Source organism: Phyllostomus hastatus, unplaced genomic scaffold, assembly GCF_019186645.2.
Source record: "Phyllostomus hastatus isolate PE091 unplaced genomic scaffold, TTU_PhHast_1.1 phas_contig_137, whole genome shotgun sequence".
NCBI classification, from domain to species: Eukaryota; Metazoa; Chordata; class Mammalia; order Chiroptera; family Phyllostomidae; genus Phyllostomus; species Phyllostomus hastatus.
In genome coordinates this window covers 8,754,887-8,778,927 of record NW_025333583.1, presented here as the reverse complement: position 1 = coordinate 8,778,927, position 24,041 = coordinate 8,754,887, and the positions used below count along the sequence as shown (strand labels likewise).

At 55.9% G+C, this 24,041-nt stretch overlaps 1 protein-coding gene across 1 annotated transcript; it reads left to right on the top strand.

The window, feature by feature from the left end:
* The first annotated feature begins 2,406 nt into the window (after nt 1–2,406).
* On the top strand, nt 2,407–23,908 carry VIL1 (villin 1). The gene is made up of 20 exons (XM_045854340.1): nt 2,407–2,517; nt 6,614–6,698; nt 7,010–7,084; nt 7,874–8,070; nt 9,411–9,519; nt 9,651–9,761; nt 10,256–10,458; nt 10,570–10,648; nt 10,836–10,934; nt 11,619–11,772; nt 12,339–12,439; nt 12,528–12,665; nt 13,307–13,465; nt 14,502–14,681; nt 15,188–15,333; nt 16,066–16,210; nt 17,047–17,235; nt 18,725–18,793; nt 20,030–20,170; nt 23,652–23,908. Exons 2-20 carry the CDS (start codon nt 6,624–6,626, stop codon nt 23,763–23,765), a joined length of 2,484 nt encoding a protein of 827 aa, XP_045710296.1. The 5' UTR covers nt 2,407–2,517; nt 6,614–6,623; the 3' UTR covers nt 23,766–23,908.
* The last annotated feature ends 133 nt before the right edge of the window (nt 23,909–24,041 follow it).

The window sequence follows — 24,041 nt, the reverse complement described above, 5'->3', positions numbered from 1 at the left end:
GTGCGGGCTGTGAACCAAAGTGTTGCAGGTTTGATTCCCAGTCAGGGTACATGCCTGGGTTGCAGGCCATGACCCCCAGCAACCGCACATTGATGTTTCTCTCTCTCTCTATCTCCCTCCCTTCCCTCTCTAAAAATAAATAAATAAAAATCTTTAAAAAATCAAAATGCATTTATTAAAAAAAATACTGAAACAATAAAAAAATAGGTCCTGCCAAAAATCCTGAGGCTAAATTAAAAGGCAAGCAACAAAGTGCAGGAGAGAATCCCATAAATGACAGGCAGGTCACCAACCTTAACACATTAGACATAAACAACTCAACAAATTATTTAAAAATTTACAAAAGAAGACATAGCTAACAAATATATTTTAAAATAGTCTATCCCACTGGAGATTTTACATATGTATATGTAAATTATACACACACACACATACACACACACACAGATGATGTATTATATTATATATATAATCTCAACACAATGCTGATTTCCTTTCTGACGCTCAAACTGAGATTTTCTTAAAAGCTGGAGCCCAGGGCTGGGAAGAGTGTGGAGAAGCCGGCAGTGTCCTGTCCTGAACACAGGACTGCCAATTAATGCAGCTTTCTCGAACAGCAATTTTTCTATTCATACCTTTGACCTAGCAATCCCACTTTCAGGAGTTTATCCTAAAGAAATAATAATGGATGCAATCCAATGGCAATGATTTAGCAATAAGAATACTTAACACAGCATTCTTTGTAGCATCAAGTAATTGGATATACTTTGGAAGTCTGAAAATGAGCTATTGATTACATAAACTATGCTATCTCATGGATTTCCATGGGACAATTAAAACGAAGTTGCAGCAAACCAAAGGGTAGCCATTTCGATTCCCAGTCAGGACACATGCCTGGGTTGTGGGCCTGGTCCCCAGTGGGAGCAACGCGAGAGGCAACCACACGTTGATGTTTCTCTCCCTCTCTTTCTCCCTCCCTTCCCTCTCTGTAAAAATAAATAAAATCTTTACCAAAAAAATAAAGCTGCAAAATAACATATAACATGTAATAGAAAAAATATATATGTAGACGGCTCAATTGACAAGTCCATGGATATTTAGGTGTGTATGGTACACACACAGCATATAAACGGAACAATGACTCGAAATACCACAAAAACTCTAACAGTGACTTATCTGTAGATTACCTCTGTGGTGGAATTATAGGTGAGTTTCTTTTTTTTTTTTTTGCTTGTTTGTATAGTTGAGTGAATACGTACTGCTTTTTATTCACACAAAAAAAGTGTTATTTAAAATTTTTATCCTCATCTAAGGACATTTTTTCATTGTTTTTAGAGGGAGAGGAAGGGAGAGAGAGAAGCATCGACTGGTCGCCTCCCATACGTGCCCGGACCAGGGATCAAACAGGCAGGGATCTTATTGGCCTGGACCGGGGATCAAACCCACAACCTTTCAGTTATGGGACAACACTCCAACCAACTGAGCCACACTGGCCAGGACATAAGGGTGTTATTTAAAAAAAAATAGCACCCGTAGTGTGTTTATTCCTCTCAGCAGACCGTGCATGAGCATACTCCTGTGCACACACACCTGTGCACACACACAACATTTGTTCTCCAGAACTCAGGAAGGTGTGGTCAGGAGGAGGGGCTGCCCTCACCCAGCCCACTGCAGTTCACCTTCCAACCCGAGTTCAGAGGTGGCAGACAGGCGAACTTCTGCAGGGACGGAGGCTGGAAGGCAGCTAGCTGCCCAGGATGCTGAGTTTGTGGGCAAAGGCAACTTCCGCACTCGAGAAGCCTGCGCTCCTGCCCCATCCTGGATGAGACGGGGCCCCTGGATCAGGAGCCGGAGAGGAGGCCGTGGCTGTGTGGACAGGGTGGCACAGAGTCCAAAGGCGGTGGTTTATGGTGGCTCATAAAAACTCCAGGCGGAGCCTGAAGCTTTCAGTGGCGGGGGGAGTGGGTGGCAAAGAACATTTGTGCCCCCTCTGAGCAAGTGTCATGCCAAGTACAAGAGACCTCTAGGGGTGCCTGGGTCCCATCTGTCTTGGAGGGACCCCAAGTGTGGACCCCTGGCCCTGCATCCCTGGGTCTGCGGCTCCTTTGCCCAATAAGCCTTCCCCCAGGGAAGGAGGGAGGACTGCTGAGCCTCCTCCTCTGGGCCGTGGGAGGAGGCACCTCCCCTGGTCAGGACTCTCCGCCTGCAGTGAGGGCCCGCCGTGCCCTGGGCAGAAACGCACCCCATCCCTGGGAGCTCTACCAGGAGCCTGGGGGGAGGCACATGGGCTCTGGCTATCAGGCCATCACTGGGCTCCCTGCTCTCACGGACCTGGCAGGCACCTGCTTCCCCACCCCCTCTTATTCTTTCTCTCTCAGGGGCCCTATATTCCCTTATATGGTGAAGGCAGGTCCTAGAGAGGGGGGTGGGGGGGTGGGGACAAAGGTCGTTCTCCTGCCAGCCAGTCTGCCACAACTCCCTGAGATCTCCCAGGTGGCAGCTGTCTCCTCCAGCCAGGTAAGACAACCCTGTGGGGACACACCGGACCATAGGTGGTGGGAGAGGACAGGACGGGGTCTCCTGCTTCTCTCTGGCAACATGGGGGCTCCCGGAGCACCTGGGTCCTGCGGCTTGGCACTGTGGGCGAGTCTGGGAAGGGCAGAGAGCCCAGCGTAGCCTCCTTGGCCTCCAAGGGGAGAACTGTTCAGGCTTCGCCCCGGACAACTGTGCGTCCAGACCCCTACCTGCCGCTAGCCCACCGCCCGCTCCAGGTGTCAGCCATGCCCATTGCCCTGAACTGAGGAGACTCTGGAGATGTGGGACTTTTGGACTTAAAATTCGGACAGTCCTGAGCAAACTGGGATTAACGGGTCGCCCTGACATGCGTCCCCAGGCCCCCCACCCCTTTACCTATTTCTTCATCTGAAACCATTTCTTTCTCCCTGTCATCATTTCCCTGGCACTCCTGGGAACTCAGGGCTCTTGTCTCTTGGACTCTAGAGAACGAGAACAGCCACAGGGATCGAATGGGCAGAGGCCGAGTCCGGGGGCACCTCTGCGCCATCTCCCCTCCACCGGGACCTGCCGTCCCATTGGCCTCGCTAGCCACGATGGCCCCCTTCAGCTGAAATGGGGAAAAGGCAGAAGACGGGTCCAGATCAGGGTCTTGGGACAAACTGACCACCCCCTCCCCAGGAAGCCTGCCCAGGCAGCCTCGGGCGCCCACGCGGGCAGAGTCTGCAGGCTGCGGGCTGGGGCGTGTCCACTCCCACTGCTGTCATGGGCCTGGGGAGGCAGGAAGGCGGCCTTGTCTCAGGAGCTGCCACATCCCTGTCTAGCTCAGACCTGAACGGCAGAGGACTAAGGGCAGTGACAGCCCCCGGAGTCCTCTGGAGCCTGAACTCTGAGGCCGACCGACAACAGGGCAGCACAGACGGAAGGAAGGATGGGACCAGGCCCGGCAGGGCCCCTCCCTCCCTCCAAGGCCCCAGGAAGGCCCATCCCCTTCCATTCCGCAGTTCAGGCTTTCAGCAGCATGAGTATTTGCTGAGCACCTACTATGTGCTGGGAGTAGGGGGCTACCCGGACAAACATATCTAGATCCTTGGCCGAGAGGACCTCAGACTTACAAACAGACCATTTTCTCACCATGTGGTTGGAGGGCCAACAGAGGCATCGGTCCAGGATGCTGTGGGGCCCCGGATGTGGATTCCGAGGCCACCGGGGGAGAAACGATGCCTAAATTGAGTCTAGAAGAACATGTAAGTGTCAGCCAGGGGGGAAAAGGTGTGTGGGGGGAGGATGTCTATCAGTAAACGGAACAACAGCAGGAGCAAAGACATGGAGCGGGGTGAGAGGCAGCAAGGGGGCTCTCAGAGCCACCCGCCCCATAATCCCCTTGCCCACCCCCTTATTCATTCGGGCTGGAGGTCCCCAATCTTGATTTCCCTCTAGGGAGGGAGAGCACTGGCTTTTTCAAGTTCCAGCTCCCCTGATCTCCCCTTTGATGAGCAAGAGGCGCCTGGGCATGCCCACCCCCTCCTCCTCTTGCTGGGCACTCCTGGAACCACAGTGTGTCCCTGGTGGTGGGACCTCAGTGATCATCCAGCTGACCCCTCCCACCTCCCAGATGAAGGGACAGGCTAGAGAGTGTCAAAGATCTGCCTTGGAGTACGGAGGACATCGACAAAGGTGGCAATTAAAATAAAACAAACATTCTATTCCTTTGTACCCAGAGGGGTTCTACGGAGCCAGGAGTCCCTGCGGGTGGGACGCAGGAGGCAGGCCACGGCCGGCAGGGGCCGCAGACAGGACCCAGGCACCGGGGGGCTCCTGCAAACCCTGAGATGGCAGGAGGCTCTGATCTCCTGCAGGGGATGCTAATCGGATGCTCAGCAGGGAGACCTTGGCCCTAAACTCCAGGAGGCCAGGGTGAGAGGTCACCCTCAGGACTCTGAACAGGGTGTTTCTGAGCAGTGAAAGGCCAGGTCATTATTCCAAGAGGCGATTCAGAGTCAAGGTGCAGAGAGAGATTAGATAGAGACACTCCAGCCCGTTGTTCTGAGGCTAGATCTGTGGGGGCCCCGTGACCTCACGTTCATTATGGACCTGTTCACGGGGTGACCGTGTGGCAGGCTGGGAGGTGGGGAGTGGGGTGAACTCCAGCCTGGTGGGGAAGGGTGGGGAACCAGGGATGAGAACAACTGGGAACCAGTGGTCCTTCGTCCTGGGTCCTTCGCCCTGGCTCATGCCAGCACCACTGGGGAGTTTGAGAGGCACCCATGCCTGGGCCCCACCCTGGGCTAATTAAATCGGACGCCCTGGGGAAGTGGCTGGCACACTGCAGCGTCAGTGTTATTCAGAGGCTCCCCGAGTGATTCTGATGAGCAGCTGAAAGTGGAGAACACAGCTGCAGGTCAAAACCGAAAGTGCCGTGTAAACGACACCATAAAAGAAGCGTGGCGCCTGGCTGGTGTGGCTCAGGGGGCTGGGCGTGGTCCCACGGACAGAAAGGTCACAGGCTGCCGGCCAGGTGCCTGGTTAAGGGAGTTTGAGAGGCAACCAACTGGTGTTTCTCTCCATCTCTATCTCTTTCTCCCCCAATTCCCCTCTCTCTAAAAATAAATAAATTTTTTTTCCCCAGAAGCTTGGAGAGGGGAGGTTTCTAGCTCAGTGAGTATAGGGTGGTTCACCTGGGAGCTGTCATTCATTCTTTCATTCATTCATCCATCCATCCATCCACCCACCCATCCATCCATTCATTCACCACCCACCCACCCTGCTGAGTGCCGGCACCGCGCTGGATGCTGAGGACTCATTCCCGAACGCACCAGCTTGCCCCCGCCCCCTCCTGTGGAGTCTGCGTCATGGGGGCCACCAGAACAGACAGCGAGGGCTGTTTGGGGGCAGCCGGGAAGGAACAGGAAACTGCTGCACACGCTCTCCTACTGCGGTAAAACACACAGCATGAGATTTACCATTTTAACCACTTTAAAGCGCTCGGCCCCGTTCACAGCATTGCACTGTCATCACCGCTCCGTCCAGCTCCAGAACTTCTCCCACATCCCAGGTGGAAACTGCACGCCCCGCAGCAGTGACTCCCCCTCTCCCTCTCCCCCTGGTCCCTGAACACCACGCTCTCTCTACGGATTTGCCTGTATTTCATGGTATTTCATGCAAACGGAGTCGCCCAGTGCAAGCGTTCAGAGTCTGGCTGCTCGCACCGAACACGGTGTCTCCCAAGGCCGTCCGCACTGTCGCACGCGCCAGAGCTCCTCATGGCTCTCCCTCCACGGCGGGCGCGCGCAGCCGTCTGTTCCTGCGCTCGTGCGCTGCCGGGCGTCCGGGGTGTTGCCGCCTTTTGGGCTATTGTGACTAATGCTGTTAGGGGCTTCACGTACATGCGTTTGTTTAAACTCCTGCTTAAAAAATTTGTCAGGCCTCATTATTCTTTGCTTTCCTTTAAAAAATAAACCATCTGACTTTTTTGAACCAAGCATGGCTTTCATGAACATATTTTTCAAAAAGACACATTGTCTGGGGCTAGCCCTGGCCAGTGTGGCTCAGTCGGTTGGGCATCGGTTTTTGAAGTGCTAGGTCGCTGGTTCAGTTCCCGGTCAGGGCGCATGCCTGCTTTGCAGGTTCGATCCCCGGATCCCTGGTTGGGTCGAGCACAAGAGGCAACCCATAGATGTTTTTCTCTCACATCCATGTTTCTCTCCCTTGCTTCCTCCCTCCCTTCCTCACTTTCTAAAATTAAATAAATAAAATATTTTAAAGAATTTAAATAAATTCTTTAAATTGTTTGGGTCTAGATAAATTGTTTGGGGCTAAAGAAAGGCCTTCTGTGGCAGGCTGAGGGCTGGGGGCCTTGTTCAGAAGGTGGCAGGCAGTCGGGGCAGGGGTCTGAGGGAGAGAGTGGCAGGGTCAGTGCTGGGTCTCAGCCCTCAGTCAATCGGGGCCCAGAGTGGGGAGCCACCACCGTCCCAGGTCCCCCAGGCCCTGGCCTCCTGGCACTGTCAGGAACTCTCAGGGCTGGGTGGGAAGAGCAGCACCTGAACCCTGGGGTACCCCCAACTCCTCAGCCTTTCCTCTCATACCTGCTTCCCCTTAGACTCCTCGCCATGACCAAACTGAGCACCCAAGTCAAAAGTTCCCTCAACACCACCACGCCTGGGGTGCAAATATGGAGGATCGAGGTGAGGTCTGCTGGGTGAGGGGTCGGGGAGAGGACTGAGGGGAGGGAAGGCCTGGGATTACTCTTACCGTCCTCCAATCCTGCCCTGTGGTGTGGGAGCCCCTGGTGCCTGTCCCCAAGTGTCCCCCTCCCCTCTGCTCGGGTCTCAGCCTCTCACTCCTGCTCCTTTACCTCAGCCCCTCCCCCTCCTCACGGCCCTTCTCCTGGTTGGCTTTGTCATGGCCCCTCCTCCCAGCTCTCTCCCTCTCCCACCTCCTGTGCCTCAGGGAGGGGGAAGCTGGGCAGCCCCTCTGACCTCCCTTCTCTCCCTAGGCCATGCAGATGGTGCCAGTTCCTCCCAGCACCTTTGGCTGCTTCTTCGATGGTGACTGCTACGTACTCCTGGCTGTGAGTGGGGGTGGGCAGGGGAGGGGCTGAGCGGAGAGCAAAGCCCCCTGCGGTGTCGTCTGGGAGGAAACCTGAGGCTGGGCAGTGGGAAGAGCTGGCCTGGCTTCATGCCAAGACAGTCCTTTCCGGGTGTCCCTGGCGCCCGGCTTAGTGGCTGCTCTGTAGGATCGGAGGTGCAAGATGCTCCCCCTGCCCCTGGGCCACTGGGGCAACCTCCTGTCGATTTACAGTCTTGGGGGACCTCCTGAGTGGATAGAATGTTACCCTGCCTTGAGTCCACATTTCCAAAATCTGCAGCTACCTCCTCCATATCGCCTCCTTGGTTTGGGCCACACCCTGGTACCCCTTGTACTGTCTGTCAGTGCATCAGCATTGTTTCTTCTATAACTCACTTTGAGACCTTAAATACATTTATTTAAAAGTATAACTCTGTGTCATTTCCATAAGTGGAAAGCAGTGTCCTGTGTCCCAGACAGAAAGTAGCTATAAAATATTTACACAATGATTTCATGTGTGCATTTGTTTGCACACCACCTGACCAGCCCACGGACCTCTGATGGTCCACGCACATCACTGTGGGAAATGCAGCTATAGTCCAGCCACAGTACTTCCAGGAGGAGAAGAGCGAGGCCCAGAGGGGAAGCCACTTGCCCCTCGTCTCAGGGTCTGTGGAAGAGCTGGAGCCACACCTCAGGGCTCATCTGTGGCCCAGGCCGCATATGCGTGGGAGGCGGGAGAGGGCTGGGGGCGCCCAGGGTCTCAGGTACATTGGTCATCCCCTCTCCCTAGATCCACAAGACGGGCAGCAACCTGTCCTATGACATCCACTTCTGGATCGGCCAGGCCTCGTCCCAGGATGAGCAAGGGGCGGCTGCCATCTACACCACGCAGATGGACGACTTTCTGAAGGGCCGGGCTGTCCAGCACCGGGAGGTCCAAGGCAATGAGAGCGAAGCTTTCCGAGGCTACTTCAAGAAGGGCATTGTGTACGGAGGGCACCCTACAGGCTAGGGGGTGGGGCCGGGGCCAGGGAGAAACACCCGAGGCAGGGGTGGTGGGCAGAGTGGGAGCCGGCAAGGCAGCCTGAGGCCGTGGGGGAGCCCACAAGGGTGACTTGTGTTCACCGTTCCACTCCCCTACCCTCACTTCTGCTGCCGCCTCATCCTTGGTTTTCATTTTTCTGATCGTTGTCTTTGGCTGCCCAAATGCCATCCTGAAATTCTGTAACTCCGGGTACCGAGGATTTTGTAAATCGACTTGCAGGGCATCACATGAAGTCTCCCCTCTAAACAACCAGCACATGACTTGCTCCCATCTTTAAAGCAGGCCTTTCACACTAAAAGCCCAGATTCCCAGCTTTTCTGGAAAAGTCTGAAGTTCCAGTCTGTGGACTTTTCCCATGGAAACACATAGTCAGGAGGCAAGCTGCTACTCATCTGTAGGATAGGCCAGGAGCTCTCCAGTTAGCCACAATCTCCACCCCTCCCTTTTGTCTCGCTGCTCCCCTTCTTCCCACACTTACAGCAGCATTCAGTCCTTGGTGCATGTGAGCTGGCACCTCTGTTGCCTTAGTCTGCTTGGCCTGCCATAGCAAAATATAGAAAACACAAAATATAAAAAGTAAACTGGGTGGCTTAAACAACAGAAAGTAATTTCCTCACAGTTCTGGAGGTTGGCAAGTCCAAGATCAAGGTGCCAGCTGATGTGGTTGCTGGTGGGGGCTCTCCCGCTGGCTTGCGGACGGCCGCCTTCTCATTGTCTTTGCCTGGTGAAGAGAAGGAAACTCTTCGGTGTCTCTTCTTCTCAGGGCACAAATCCCATCGTAAGAGCCGCACCGCCATGACCTCATCAGAACCTCCTCTAAATCTGTTGCCTCCCCAAGTCCCCATCTCCAGTACCATCACGTTGGGGCTAGGGCTTCAGCTTATGAGTTTGGGAGGGGACGCGATTCTGCCCACGGAATCTCCCCTCTCCTCCTCCTCGGTGTCTGCTGTCAGAGTCCTGTACTGTCGTACTGTCCCCCCAGCCACCGTGCTCCTGGCTCTGACGGCCTCTCAGCAGGGGGGAGACTAAGCGAAGTGAGTGAGGCAGTCCAGGGTGAGGCAAACTTTAAGGCGGCATTTGCTGCCCGAGTCGTGCAAATGCTGGTGATGCGCCGACCTTAACACTTGCGTGACCCAGAGAGTGAATGTCTCCTTAAAGTCTGCACCTGAGGTGCCCCAGGCACCTCATTGTAGTCCCGGGCACAGCCCCAGATGGCCCCAGCGGCAGCCAGGCAGCCCACTCCGCAGCCCACTCTCCGGGGTCAGCTCACCTCTCTTCTCAGGATCCGGAAAGGGGGCGTGGCTTCCGGCATGAAGCACGTGGAGACCAACTCCAGCGACGTCCGGAGGCTGCTGCATGTGAAGGGCAAGAGGAACGTAGTAGCCGGAGAGGTGGGCATCAAGCGGAGCCCTAGGGCATGGCCTCCTGTCCCCCTCCCTCCCGGCAGAGGCCAAGGGCGGGAGGGGCTGGGTGGGTGAGGGACGGGTCTGACTGGGTCCTCGCCTCCCCCGTGGCTTTCCAGGTGGAGATGTCCTGGAAGAGCTTCAACCGCGGGGACGTGTTCCTCCTGGACCTTGGGAATTTCATCATCCAGTGGAACGGGCCGGAGAGCAACCGCATGGAGAGACTCAGGGTACACCCCGCCCGTGCAGCGCCCTCCCCAGGCCGCACCCTGCTCCCAGCAGCTCCAACACACCAGCACCTGGCCCCCCCCACAGTCAGACTTGCCAGGCTTCTGCTGCCCCAGCCCACCCCCGTGTCCCCAGGGCTCTCTTCCCCGACTGCCCCGGGCGGGTGTTTGAAGGTGGACCCGAGTCTCCGTGTGTTTGGCGTGAGGTGTGCACATCAAATCACACATTTCAAACAATGTCAAAAACAAAAGCCCACAAATTCCACCCAAAACACCCTTCAGCCAACGAGGAAACCTGCTTTCTCAGCGGGGTTTTCCCCTGGTTTCCTTGCATGCACCTTCACAGCCTGGTCCCGCTCGAAGCAGGAAAGCAGGGAGGTGCCTCACCCTGGGGGGCTGCTGCAGGGTGGGCTGCAGTCTCCTGCCATGGTTCCGGATGGCGGATGCTGCCCTGGCCCCTGGCCAGCTTCCCTGGGTCACCCAGTGCCTCCCTGCAGGGCATGACCCTGGCCAAGGAGATCCGAGACCAGGAGCGGGGTGGACGGACCTACATAGCTGTGGTGGATGGGGAGAACGAGAAGGAGTCTCCAAAGCTGATGGAGGTCATGAACCAAGTGCTGGGCAAGCGGACGGAGTTGAAGGCAGCCGTGCCCGACTCCGTGGTGGAGCCCGCACTCAAGGCCGCCCTCAAGTTGTACCAGTGAGTGTTCAGCTGGGCTCCTCCTGGGCGCTGGGGGGTCTCCTGGGGGCAGGGTACCCCAGCTGAGGGGTCTGAGACCCCTCCTGGTCTAGGCCATACTTTGTCTTGCAGCGTGTCGGACGCAGAGGGAAAAATGGTGGTCAGAGAGATTGCCACGCGGCCACTCACACAAGACCTGCTCAGTCACGAGGTGAGAGGGCTTGGGGGCCCCCCCGCCATGACTCCCAGCCCCCTGCACCCCACAGGCTCCCTCAAGCCGGTGCAGTGCCGGGGGCCAGGCGGGTGTGGGAGGGAGACCCCCTGTGCCGGCAGCCCCCCAGCCCAGCACCGCCTCCCTGTCAGGCTCTCACGCTGGGCGTCTCTCTCCCTGCCTCTAGGACTGTTACATCCTGGACCAGGGCGGCCTGAAGATCTACGTGTGGAAGGGGAAGATGGCCAATGCCCAGGAGAGGAAGGAAGCCATGAGCCAGGCCCTGGTGGGCACAGGGTTGGGCAGGAGGACTGTGAGGGGAGTCAGCAGGGAGAGGGAAGCAGGGCCAGACTGGGCCACAGAGGCCAGCGGGGGCTCTGGCCTGACTCAGCTTGGGGGTCTGAGGGGCTGTTCTGCAGCCATCTTGGAGGTTGTCTGCACCCCAAGGAGCCAACCACCACGCGACCTGGGGGCCTCCTCGGATACGGGCTCCTACCTCAGGCTGGGTTCAGAGGAGGGAGGGGAAAAAATGGAGTCTGTCCTTCGCACATAGAGGACGGGGGTCAGCACGGGGCAGGGCCAGTCAGGGTTGGGGGTCACTGCTGGGCCAGAGTCAGTAACCCTGACTGGTTTAGGGCCGGTGCTGGATTGAGGGCTGCGTTCACGGTTGAAGATGGGGCTGAGGGCCAGGGTTAAAATTGAGGTGGGGTCAAGTTTGGGGTCAGATTTGGCCTTGGGGCGGGGGTCAGAGTTAGATTTGGGGTGGTGTCAGGTTGAAGGCCTCGTTTGGACTTGGGGTTGGAGCCAGGGCAGGGTCAGGATTGGGACCGGGGTTGGGTTCGTGTTTGGGCTTGGGACCAGGGGCAGGTTCACGGTGGGGTCTGTCTGGGGTAAGAGCCAGGCTTGGGCTTGCACTGTGGGGTGAGGGCGGGAGGCGGGACACAGCCCCAGCCACCCCCTCTCTCCCCAGAACTTCATAAAAGCCAAGCAGTACCCTCCGAACACGCAAGTGGAGGTGCAGAACGACGGGGCGGAGTCCGCCGTCTTCCAGCAGCTCTTCCAGAAGTGGACAGTGCCCGGCCGGACCTCGGGCCTGGGCAAAACCCACACTGTGGGCTCCGTGGGTGAGGGCTGGCTGAGGGCTGGGTGCTGCAGGGTGGGCTGGGAGCCCGGAGCGCGGCCCGGAGAGCACCCAGACCTGCCTCCTGCCCCCCTTCCTGGCCACGCCTCCCCCGTGTGCACTCTCACCCCGGTCCGGGCTCCCCAGGTGGTGTGGGGACACGAGGGGACATGGATGAACTCCAGGGTGGTCACAAGTGGGAGCTGAGAATGACCTGCCTTTCATTTGGAATGGGGTTGGGTCTCCCTGGAAACCAAGTAGCTCAGACTCTCGCCAGACCACACTGGCTGAGGGCAAGCTCAGTGTCAGGCACCTGGGGGAGGGTGAAAGGGTTGCCCCTCTCCTGGCTGCCCTGGGGCACCCTGGAGAAGCGTGAGCCTGAGGGGCGGGGAGACCCGGTTCTGTATTATAACTCTGCCCTGTGTAACCTTGGGTAAGCTACGGAATCTCTCTGGCCTTGGTTTCGCCATCTCTAAAATGGGTGTAAGGATTATAGCTACCCCTCAGGGCTGTGGGGAGGACCTGAGGGGCCTCAGCTACTGACACGTATCATGACTCCCTTCACTCCAGCCAAGGTGGAGCAGGTGAAGTTCGATGCCATGTCCATGCATGTCCAGCCTCAGATGGCGGCCCAGCAGAAGATGGTGGACGACGGGAGCGGGCAGGTGGAGGTATGGCAAGGCAAGGGAGGCCTGCCCTGGGTGGGAGGGGCTGCTGGAGCCTGTCCTGGACCTCACACCAGCCTGGTACTGGCCCCAGGTGTGGCGCATTGAGAACCTAGAGCTGGTGCCTGTGGAGTCCAAGTGGCTTGGCCACTTCTACGGGGGCGACTGCTACCTGCTGCTCTACACCTACCTCATCGGGGAGAAGCCGCACTACCTGCTCTACATCTGGCAGGTCAGGCCCCACTCACCCTGTCCAGAGCTCAGCCAGCTCAGCTCCTGCCCCGCTATACCCTTGCCAAGGGGCCATCCTCTTTGCGTTGAGTACTCCTGGTAATGGGGAGCTCACCCCTGGTCTATCTTGGGACTGCTTTGGCTGCAAGGTCCCACTGACACTGAGTACCCTCGCTCACAACCCTTTCCCTTTTGCTGTTTTCCCCTTTTGAGTCTCCCTTCCCATGTCCATGGCCTCCTGCACTTTCCCTTCACCTGCTCTGACTGGGGGTTTCTATGTCCAGATGTGGGGGGCAGGGGGGTGCCTGGGTGCGTGGGGTGAGTGGTGGTAGCCACGGTGTTTCTCCGAGAACAGTGCGGTGAAGGGGACAGGAGGTGTGGGGTCAAGGCTGGGACTGCAGGCGGGTCAGGGCTGGGTGAGGCTGGGAAAGGATTGGCTGTGGGGCTGGCATCAGCACCGGGGTCTGGGTCACCCTGGGTTTTTGGCTGTGACCAAGGTGCGGTTTGACGGGGAAGACAGTTGGGCTTGGGGCCAGGTCAGAATTGGGGATGCAGTTGCCGCTGGGGTGTGGGGGGTGGGGGGAGGTGGTCAGAATCAGGGGTCGACCCCATCCCCACCCCTTGTGTTCTGCTCACCCCCAGGGCAGGCAGGCCAGCCAGGATGAAATCGCAGCCTCGGCCTACCTGGCCGTCATCCTGGACCAGAAGTACAACAATGAACCGGTGCAGATCCGAGTCCCGATGGGCAAGGAGCCACCTCACCTCATGTCCATCTTCAAGGGGCGCATGGTGGTCTACCAGGTGTGGCTGCTGGACCGAGGGGCCTGGCAGAACCCCGGCTAAGGCGGGGTGGGCGTCCAGAAGATTGGGGAGGGGGCCGGCATGGGAGCGGGGCTGCAGGCGAAGCCCATGTTCCACAGAAGAGGGCAGTTGCGGCCCCTCACCGAAGTGGGACTGGTGATGGAGACAGCTACTCAGTGCTTTAAAAATCCATGGAGTGAGCACTTAGCATGTACGAGCACCACCTCTCTCTCCGCCCCAGCTCTCCGGGCCCTTGACATGAAACAGGAAGTTATTTTGGGTAGATTTGCCTAAATGATGGACCTGTCCAAACTGCATTGGTGCCTTCCAGCAAAATGACATGGGCAGCTTCTGCATTCGATTAAGCAATAATCTCTTTATTGGGCACCTACTAAGCACACAGCCCTCTGCAACATGCCGAGGGGCTGGGGGAGAGGGAGGGGGAGAATGCCACACTAATAGTGTCTCCAATCTTGTTGGGAGAGCAGTGGACTAACAGCCCGCGGCCCCATGTGGTTAAATGCCGGTAATCCAAGTCCAGTTCGAAGGGGAATGTGGACACAGTAGCCTGGGAATGGGCGTGCAGGCACCGGTGGAAAGGGGGTCGGAGGAGGTCCTGACACGGGGGTCAGTTGACGAGCTCGGCCGAGGGCTGGTGAGGGCCTGCGATGCAGGGGCGCAGCCAGGAGAAAGGGCCAGAGGAGGGGGCCTGTGGGGACAGTGAGCAGCCTGGCTGCGTGGACTGGACGGTGCGGAGAGAGCCGGGTCAGTCTGCAAAGGCCGTTTGCAGCCTCATCCCGTGGGGCCCTCGAAGGCCCCTGTGAGGAGCTGGGTTCTAGTCCACAGGCAGTGGGGGGCCGCTGGAGGCTTTGCGCAGGGAAGGGCCTCGACCGCATGTTCTGGAAAGATCAAGCTGATGTATCAGCGGACGGGGAAGGGCAGGCGGGTCCTGCCCCAAACTCTTTTCCTGTTTGGTTCTCTTCGCCCCTCCAGTCCCCCCTCATCTTTACTAAGTGGCTCCTGCCTTCTCCCACAGGGAGGAACCTCCCGGGCCAGCAGCCAGGAGCCTGTGCCCTCCACACGGCTGTTCCAGGTGCGGGGAACGAGCGACAATAACACCAAGGCTTTCGAGGTCCCGGCCAAGGCCTCCTCCCTCAACTCCAATGATGTCTTCATCCTCAAGACGCCGTCCTGCTGTTACCTGTGGTGTGGGAAGGTGCGTGCGCGTCCCCCGGCCTCAGAGCCTCAGAGCAGACCTGGGTCGGGCGCGGGGGGGGGGGGGGGTTGGGGGCCTCCAGTCCTGTCCCTCCCTCTGCAGCTCTGGGGGTCTGGAACACCCTCAGAATGCCTGCCTCTGTCTGAGTCTGTTTCTCATTGTCTGTCTCTGGCCACCCCTGTCTGTCCCAGTGTTGGTCTGTCTTTATGTCTCAGGCTCCCTCTCTCTGTGTGTCTGTCTCTGTAATGAGGACTCTCAGCCTCGTGTAGTCCTTCTCCTGCTTTGTAAGGAGAGTGAAGCTTCTCTTGTCTCCTCTGACATTCTTTGGAGTGTCAGAGGAAAGGATGGGAGGGCTGTCCCTGCCCCGGCCATGGGCTCAGTCAGGGTCCTGATCTGGGAGAGCCCTCACATACCCGGGAGCTCAGTGAATATGGTGGGGGTTGGAGGGGTGTCAGCACGGCACTGGAGACGGTTTCCCCCAGCATACCCAGCTCTCCTTTTCTAAGGGCTGCAGCGGAGATGAGCGGGAGATGGCCAAGATGGTCTCTGATGTCATCTCCCGGACGGAGAGGCAAGTGGTGGTGGAAGGGCAGGAGCCGGCCAACTTCTGGATGGCGCTGGGCGGGAAGGCCCCCTATGCCAACACCAAGAGGTGAGTAACAACAAGTCCCCTTGCCTCCCGCTCACCTTCTGGGGCTGGACAGCCTCCCGGAACCTCCACCCTCATGGCCCAGAGCCTGCAGCAGGCACGGGTTGAGGACCTGCAGGGCCACAGTATGAGTCAGGAGCAGTCCACGCCCTCAGGGCCTCTGAGGCACGGGGCTGTGTCTGTGCTACTCGCTGAGGTCTGCCTGGGGCTTGGCAGGGTGTTCCCCTGGCACAGAGAATTCACAGCCATGGGAGGCAGGTTAGAGAGAGGGGCAGGACTACAGGTTTGCCCTTTGGGAAGATGTCAGAGTCCATGCCGTCCCTGCCTTTTGGGGTTGACACAGGACCCGGATGCTGAGGAGCACCAGCTGTAAACCCTCTTCCAAATGGTTTTTCTTAAGAAGATCCAGGACCGGTAGTTTAAAAGCAAAAGGGCATGAACGGCAGTAGTAGCGGGAGGGATAGGAGGAAGGTAGCAGAAAGAACTTTCTGTTACCAAATAGGACTAGAGAAGAGCCCCTGGAATGCAAGTCTTGAAACATCAGTGGGAATTTCTCCCGTGGAGCACCCTTAGGCTCTTGGGAGGAGGGAGGACCTTTCGTCTGATCGGAGGGAAGAGCATTTTCCTAGGGGGCGGGCTTTCCATGTGGGAGTCCCTCCCTCGGAGTTCTGTGTCCTTGCTTCTCCTTTCCCCACACCTTCCTCCTGCCAACACAGTCTCCTCTCCACCCTGCAGGCTGCAGCAGGAAAACATGGTCATCACCCCCAGGCTCTTCGAGTGTTCCAACCAGACTGGGCGGTTCCTGGCCACAGAGATCCCTGACTTCAACCAGGACGACCTGGAAGAAGATGACGTGTTCCTGCTCGATGTCTGGGACCAGGTGGGACTGGGGCCTGCCTGAGAGATAGTGGCTGTAGGGATGGAGGAGATTTTTTTTTTAAGATTTTATTTACTTTTTAGAAAGAGGGGAAGGGAGGGAGAAAGAGAGGGAGAGAAGCATCAGTGTGTAAGGGATACATTAGTCGGTTGTATCCCCAAACTGGGGACCTGGCCTATAATGCAGACATGTGTCCTGACTAGGAATCGAACCAGCAACCTTTAGGTTCACAGGCCAGTACTCAGTCCAGAGCCACACCAGCCAGGGCGAATTTTGAAAAAATTTCTATTTATTGATTTGAGAGGGAGAGAGAGAGAAAAGAACACTGATTTGTCATTCCACTTATTTATGCATTCATTGGTTGATTCTTGTTATGTGCCCTGACCAGGGATCCATCCCTCAACCTTGGCGTGTCAGGATGATAACGCTAACCAACTGAGCTGCCCAGCCAGGGTGAAGGGAAAGAGATTTGACTTTTTCCTGGCTCCCATATATGTTCTCCCCGTGGAGAAGTATTATAAACACAGGAACCTAAGGAAGAAGACAGCAGTCTGGTGGGGGGCTGCTGTGTGGGAGGTACCTTCCCTCACAGTCTATCTCATGGGGCAGAGCGGTGTTTTTGAGAGGCCTGAGCTCCAAAGTCACATCTTTGCAGAGTATCTAAGTAGAGAGCATCTGCCCAACCTTCTCCTTGCCCAGATGCAAAGTCAAGGCCAGATGGGCCTGGGCAAGGGCCCACAGCTGGACGTCCCTCTGAGCCCGGAGGAACCGCGCGGCAGAGGCCTGTGGGCCAGGACGACAGGGGGCACTGACAGAGCTCCCTCCCGGGCTCCCCACAGGTCTTCTTCTGGATCGGGAAGCATGCCAATGAGGAGGAGAAGAAAGCCGCCGCCACCACAGTGCAGGAATACATCAAGACCCACCCCAGTGGCCGGGACCCCGAGACCCCCATCATCGTGGTGAAGCAGGGACATGAGCCCCCCACCTTCACGGGCTGGTTCCTGGCATGGGACCCCTTCAAGTGGAGTGTGAGTGGCCCCCACCCTCCCTGGTCCTCACAGCCCAGCAATTCCTTCTCCGGGTGGCTTCTCCATGGTGTACCCCGGGGGCAGGGCAGACTCCCAGGCTTTTCTGTTCTGTGGTGATAGATGACACGTGATAGATTGATAAGGGGGCTAGAGGGGCCCTAGAAGGAGAAGTAAGGCTGCAGTAAGGCCATTGATCTCCCTGGCGAGGGAAGGGAATCTATGAAACCCAGGCTACTGATAATACCTTGTCTGGACGCTGGATTTAGCTCAACGCTCTTGGACAGTATTGGCAGGAGCTGTACTGGCTACATGAATTTAAATTAATTAAAATCCAACAAAGTTGAAGATTCAATTGCTCCCTAGCCGCACTCTAAGTGCTCAGGAGCTGCACGTGGTTCGAGGCTGCCGTATTGGACGGCACAGAGAGAGAGCACTTCCCTCGTCACAGAAACCTGCAGGGCACAGCGCCGGTGGGTCCTCGTGCCGCGTGAGAGGGAACGTGCCAGTCCTAGAGGACAGACCGCTGCCTCCGTGGCACTAAATTCTAAGCAAAACGGGTCACACGTGTGGCCCTTCCCCGAGAGGCAGTCCTTCCACGGGAGCTCCCGAAACCGGCCCCCGCTGGAAGCAGGTCCTCGCAGTGGAACCCCAGCGGAGGTGCTGCAGGAAGGAGGGAGGCCGAGGTTAACGTGAGTGCTGCGCCGGCGGCCTGGGCGTGCTGAACTGGCTCAGCAGAAGAGGCTGGGGAGCAGAGAGCTCTGAGAAATTTCCTCAGACACATGAAAAACAGTTCAGTGGCTGATGGGTTGAGTTTTGTCTTGAGGATGGACTCAAACGAATCTCAAGGCTGCAAATCCAGATGCCAGAATTTCATATATTCACATCATCTGGCATTTTTGCTTCACCTCGAGTTTGCACTGGCTTCTTTTCCTCCCTCCCTCCCTTCCTTCCTCCCTCCCTTCCTTCCTTCCTTCCTTCCTTCCTTCCTTCCTTCCTTCCACCTAACCGAACCTCAGGATGGGCCATGCTTGGTGCAGGCCCTGGGGGTATGCAGATGGGGCTCCTCATGGAGCCATGGACCCTTCTACTTCCTTCACTCCTCTGTGGCAGGGTTCCCTCCCGGCTCTGAGAGGAGCCTCCCAGTTCTCCAGGACCCCAGAGTCTCCCAGCACCTACACAGTGTAGACGGGGTTCTGGATGCTGGGAGGGGCTGCTCGCATGGGCCTCTGAGGGCAGGAAAATACCACGCCCCTCTTGGTCCCCATGCTGGCCTGAGCAGGGCAAACGACCCCTGTGGGGGCCTTTTCTGAGCTGCCAGCTCCTTCAGTGCTGATCCCTATCACCGTCCTTTTTCGGGGACCCTCCTCTAGCCTCCACCCAGCTCCCTGTTCCCTTTCTCAGCCCCAGGCCCTGGGGCAGCCTTCTGTCAACTCTTGAAGGAAAATAGTCTCCTCTGCCAGGTCTAATTGGTTACTCCCTTTATACACAGAACACCAAATCCTACGAGGAACTGAAGGGGGAGCTTGGCAACTCTGGGGACTGGAGCCAGATCACCGCTGTGAGTATGCGGCCGGTGGCCGGACCCTGCCGTGGGCGTCTGACCATGATCAGATCTGCCAGGGGCCGGGGAAGCTCCAGAGAAGCTGCAGTGTCCTGTGCTTTCCCTCCTGCTAATTCCTCCCACTTTTCATGGAAGTTCTTCTTGCTGTTTCACTGCAGTGTCTCTGGCTGTTTTGTCTTCTTCGTTTCCTAGTGAAATGATTCCCAGATTTTAGCATGCATAAGAGTCTGGGCGATGGGGAGCTGAAGGGTGAGGGAAGCATGTTAAACTGCACATCCACCCTGGCTGGTGTGGCTCAGTGGATTGAGCACCAGCCTGTGAATCAAAGGGTCGCCAGTTCCATTCCCAGTCAGGGCACATAGCTGGGTTGCGGGCCAGGTCCCCAGTAGAGGGCGCATGAGAGGCAACCACACATTGATGTTTCTCTCCCTCTTCCTCTCTCTTCTCCTCTCTCTAAACACAAATAAAAATTTTTTTTAGATTTTTATCTATTTATCCTTAGAGAGAGAAGGGAGGGAGATAGAGAGAGAGAGAAACATCAATGTGCAGTTCCTGGGGGTCATGGCCTGCAACCCAGGCATGTACCCTGACTGGGAATCGAACCTGTGACACTTTGGTTTGCAACCCCCGCTCAAAAAACATAAAATCTTAAAAAAAAAAAGTTCACAGGCTTGCAGGGAAAATGAGACCAAGTAGCATCAGCAGAAATGTGTCCAGAACACAAGAGCAATTTCCCAAGTGCACCTCTGTGATCAGCATATAACAGATGTGACTCCCCTGCCCCACCCACAGGTGGAGCACCCCATGGGGTTCCTAAACCCTTCTTACAAGAATGGTGGTACAGGCAGGGACGTATAGACAGGTCAAGGCTGTGTGATTTTACAGATGACAATTTCACAACAGCTAAGAGAAAGAGGGTCATAAATGTCCAAGGGAGGCCTCAAACATCCGGGGGAAGCCATCGAGAAATTCCTGTGTCATAAAATGAAATAGTCATCTTGAACCAACTGGCTTTGGTTAGATATACACCAGCTTTATAAAGCTCGTGGGTCCAGTCCAATGTGTTGTGTTCTTACATGTGTATATGTGTATGTGGGTGGGCCAGTGTGGGGGGATCATGGAAGGCATCTTGGAGGAGGTGACCTAGGATCACGGCCGACTTCAGAGAGAAAGGCAGCCTGGGAGGTAGCTGCAAACCAGCCGAAGTAACAGTGGTTTCCTTTTTTTCCCTAGGAGATCACAAACCCTAAACAGGAAGTGTTCAATGCTAACAGCAGCTTCAGTTCTGGGCCTCTGCCCACCTACCCCCTGGAACAGCTGGCGAACAAGCCGGTGGAGGAGCTCCCGGAGGGTGTGGACCCCAGAAGGAAGGAGGTGGGTCAGACTTGAGGACAAGGAAGAGCTGAGGCTTGTCCATTCATCGGACAACACTAATCCATCCCAGACTGTGCCCTGGAGATGACTAGGTGGTGGGCACCGCGGGTGTGAACAAGACCTACCTGGTCTTCACCTTGCTGTGCAGTTACACCTCGGTGCGGGGCGAGCTCAGAGGGGCCTGGTTATACTATTATTTAATTTCAGTGAGGATAAGTGCCACGAAGAGCATTACAAAGAGGAACGTGTGTTAGTCAGAGAAGACAGCCTTCTGAAAGATGAACAGGACTTGTTCAGGCAGAGTGGGCTATTCCTGGAGAAGGGAACGTATACACAGAGCCCCGAAGCCCCCAGGCAGGGAATAAGCACAGGGCAGAGCAAGCAACCAACCAACCACCAGAGGGGTGGCTGCTAGAGAGCTGGGAGAGGCGGCTGGCCTGAGGGGCAGGGGCCAAACTGAGCAGTGCCTTCTCCGCCATTCAGGGATGGCGGTAAAAGGGTAAGGGAGCTCTCAGGGTTGAAGCAGGTGGGTGGCGGTCAGGTTTACCCTTTTAAAGACCGCTGTAGCGGCTCAGTGAAGAATGCTTTGGAAGGTGGCAAAAGCAGCCGCTCTAGGTTAGGCTGAGAGGTCAGTGGGAGCTTAGAATAGGGGGTGGGGGGGGCAGCTAAAGGGAAGGAGGCAGTTTAGAGAAATACTAGGAGGTAACATTAAGGACGCTTGGTAAGTAGTGGGTAAGAGGTGTGAGAGAGAGGGGAAAACTGTATTCTTCTCTAAGATTAAACAAACACCCCGGGTCAGACTGCGCTTCGAGAATAATCATGAGTTCAGTGGCAGCCGTGTGGTTTGAGGCACGTGGGAGACATCTGGGTTGAAATAGGTGCCCGGTGGGCAGGCAGTTCAGAGAGCGCCGGGAAGACCCGTCTGGTAGCCGCGGATGCAGCCTGCGAGGATCACTTGCGGGGCGGGGTGGGGTGGTGAGGGGGAGAAGGAGTTGGGCAAGAACTTGCTCAAAACACATTTCTAATATTCATGAAGATCCCCAACAGACGTCAGATCTAGCTTGATGGGGGCTACCGAGAGGAGAGAAAATTTACTCCATGTATAAAAAAGCATCAGGAAGTCTTACAAATGAATTAAGAAATCTACAGAGGAGAGCTGCCTGCTCTCCCCAAGAACATCCCAGTCTGTGGGGGGTTGGAGCCCGATGTGCGGGGAAGCGTACTGTCCCCAGAGCACTGGCGCCTGCCCTTCCCCTCGGAGACCACTCTCAGGCATTCTCCCAGACGCGCCTGTCTGCGTCCTCACTGACCCTGGCACGGTCCCAATACATGATTCATAATGATAATATTACAAATAGTGTTTGCCCGGCCTCTGATACGTAGAAAGTGCTCTGCAAATGGAAGCTGTGATTATCACTGCTCTTTCTACTCCTGAGAAGACTCGGGCCCAGAGAAGGGAAGGGACTTGCCTGGTGTGACGTAAGCCATGAGTAGCAAAGACAGACCAAGAGCCAGGTCTTCCGAGTCCCGCAGTTACCATCAGTGACATCATGTGGCGTAAAAAGAGGGTTTCCGAAGGGAAGGGCAGCCAGTGTTATTGAACCAGGTGATTGACATGAGGCTAAGTGGATAAGCTAATTTTGAATGAAACCGATAGAACCACCACCACCTGCAACATAGCAGTAGTCTAGGAAGTCTTCGAGTCTTTAAAAACGATCAGTTGTCTGTTGCTTTTTTTTTTTTTTTATCGTGGGGGTGGCATACATTCTTGTGGGAAAGCTGTGGGTTCAATGTCAAGTGGGGAGGGTAGGAGAGATCTCCAGACCTCCGGCTGCCCCAAACTGAAAAGTGAGACCAGTGACAGTCAACAGTGGGGTGGCGGGTCTCACTAGAGGCAGTACCAAGAGGGTGTCTAAGTGTTTGAACACCAGTGAGTAATCCCGAGAGGCGGATGTGGCCACGGGTGAGGCCGGCAATCAGCTGGCAGGACTGCGGGGTTCAAGAACAGGACCAGGGGAAAGATACAAGTCCGCTGGGATGGGCATTCCCTGCTATCTAGCCCGAGGGTCAAAGTCCAGGACTCCACCAAACTGCAGAGCCAGCTGGGTGGACCGGAGAGGGCACCTGAAGCCACTCGCAGACCAAGGACATGGCAAGGTTGTGAGGGACCTGGCAGGGGTGGGGAATGCTGCGCACAGACTTGGGGTAGGCAGCACTTCCCTCTTCGCTGACGCCCAAACCACTCCCATGTGTCTTCTTCCAACACAAGGCACTCCACTGCTCTGCCTGGGGCGTGGGGAGGGCTCCCCAGACGCTTAAGGGGAGAATGTCTGGAGGCTGGAGGCAAGTCTAAGGACAGGTTAGAGGGCTGGGGTATCAAAATCCCCAGGTGTTCAGTTCAGAGCTCTCCGTGGGAATCAACTGAGCATTCCTCAGAGCAACTCTCCTTCATTGAAAAGAAACCCAGTTTCACCCCACACTGTGCCCTGTTTGTGCCTGGGGTGGGGGGCAGAGATAAAGGCTGGAGGGTGACATTTTATAGCAGCTTTAATTTGAGGTTCATACTTGAGTGAGTCTTGAGGGCATTTAGCTTGCCTTAAAGAGTGTCACTACCGTATTTAGCGGGGAGCAAGGATCATTTCAGGCAGTCCACTCATCTTATGGCTGAAGACACCTAAGGCCTACAAAGGTGACTCCTAGCTGTAGGTTCACTTTCGTATAAGTAGACAGGTGAACAAGAGACCTTGTTGCCAATGGCCTTTCATATGTAATATTTTCATTTCCATAAAAGCATTACAAAGGAGAAGTGGCCTTTAAGCAATTTGTCCCAGTTTATAGAGAAAAAAAAAAATCCTAATTCTTATTTCAGGGCTAGTGTGAACTTGACTCTGGTCAGAAGGAGCTAATCTAGCTCAAGCTTGTTATGATCTTTTATTCCCCACATTTATTTTCATTTTTAATTTTAGGAAGAAAGGGAAATAGAGATGTGGGAAACATCAATTGGCTGCCTTCTGTATGCACCCCCAACTAGGCCACCTCCAGACCTCTGGCTGCCCCAAACTGAAAAGTGGGACCAGTGAAAGTCAACAGTGGGGTGGCGGGTCTCACTAGAGGCAGTACCAAGAGGGTGTCTAAGTGTTTGAACACCAGTGAGTAATCCGGAGAGGCGGATGTGGCCTCTGAACCTGCAACCCAGGCACGTGCCCTGACCACTGGGAATTGAACCAGTGACCTTTTGGTTTGCAGATCAACGCCCAACAGAGCCACTCCTGCCCAGGCTGTTACCATCCTTTTTATTACGTTCCCAATTCAGGGGTCAAGTTTCTTGGACTTCAGTTGTCACCTGCCTCATCCCTTTCCTGGCTCTCCTAACATTGCCTGTTTCTGCTTTTCGTTTGCTTTGTATACCACACCTATGTGACTCATCAAAGCAAACCCTGGAGAGGAACGTGACCTTTGCCTTCCGGTCCCTCTCTTCTAGGAGCACCTGTCCCTTGAGGATTTCTCCAAGACCTTTGAGATGACTCCAGCGGCTTTCTCTGCCTTGCCTCTTTGGAAGCAACAGAACCTCAAGAAAGCAAAGGGACTATTTTGAGAAGAGTGGCTGCGGTTGTGAAGCAGTTTTGTTATTAATCCTTTGCTAATTGAAATTTTACAGCTGTACCTGTGAGCAGCAGTCTGCGGCAACGCTTTTGTTTACTAATCTACTCCTCCACAAAGATGGTGCCTCCATAAAAAGCCTGTGGTCCCAGTTTTTGTTCTCCTGAAGGTGGCTGCCTTCTCTCTCTCTTGGGGTGTTGCGTCACTGCCCCAAGAGCTTCTCCTTCTTAGAAAGGCAGCCAGACACTCCAGGAAACAATCGCTCCAAGGA

Excerpts from the sequence above, each read along its gene's own strand:
- VIL1 (XM_045854340.1), top strand. The coding sequence starts at position 6,624 with ATGACCAAACTGAGCACCCAAGTCAAAAGTTCCCTCAACACCACCACG. Across the intron at positions 12,666-13,306 it reads ACCTGCTCTACATCTGGCAG|GGCAGGCAGGCCAGCCAGGA; the intron begins GTCAGGCCCCAC and ends GCTCACCCCCAG. Across the intron at positions 14,682-15,187 it reads GTTACCTGTGGTGTGGGAAG|GGCTGCAGCGGAGATGAGCG; the intron begins GTGCGTGCGCGT and ends TCCTTTTCTAAG.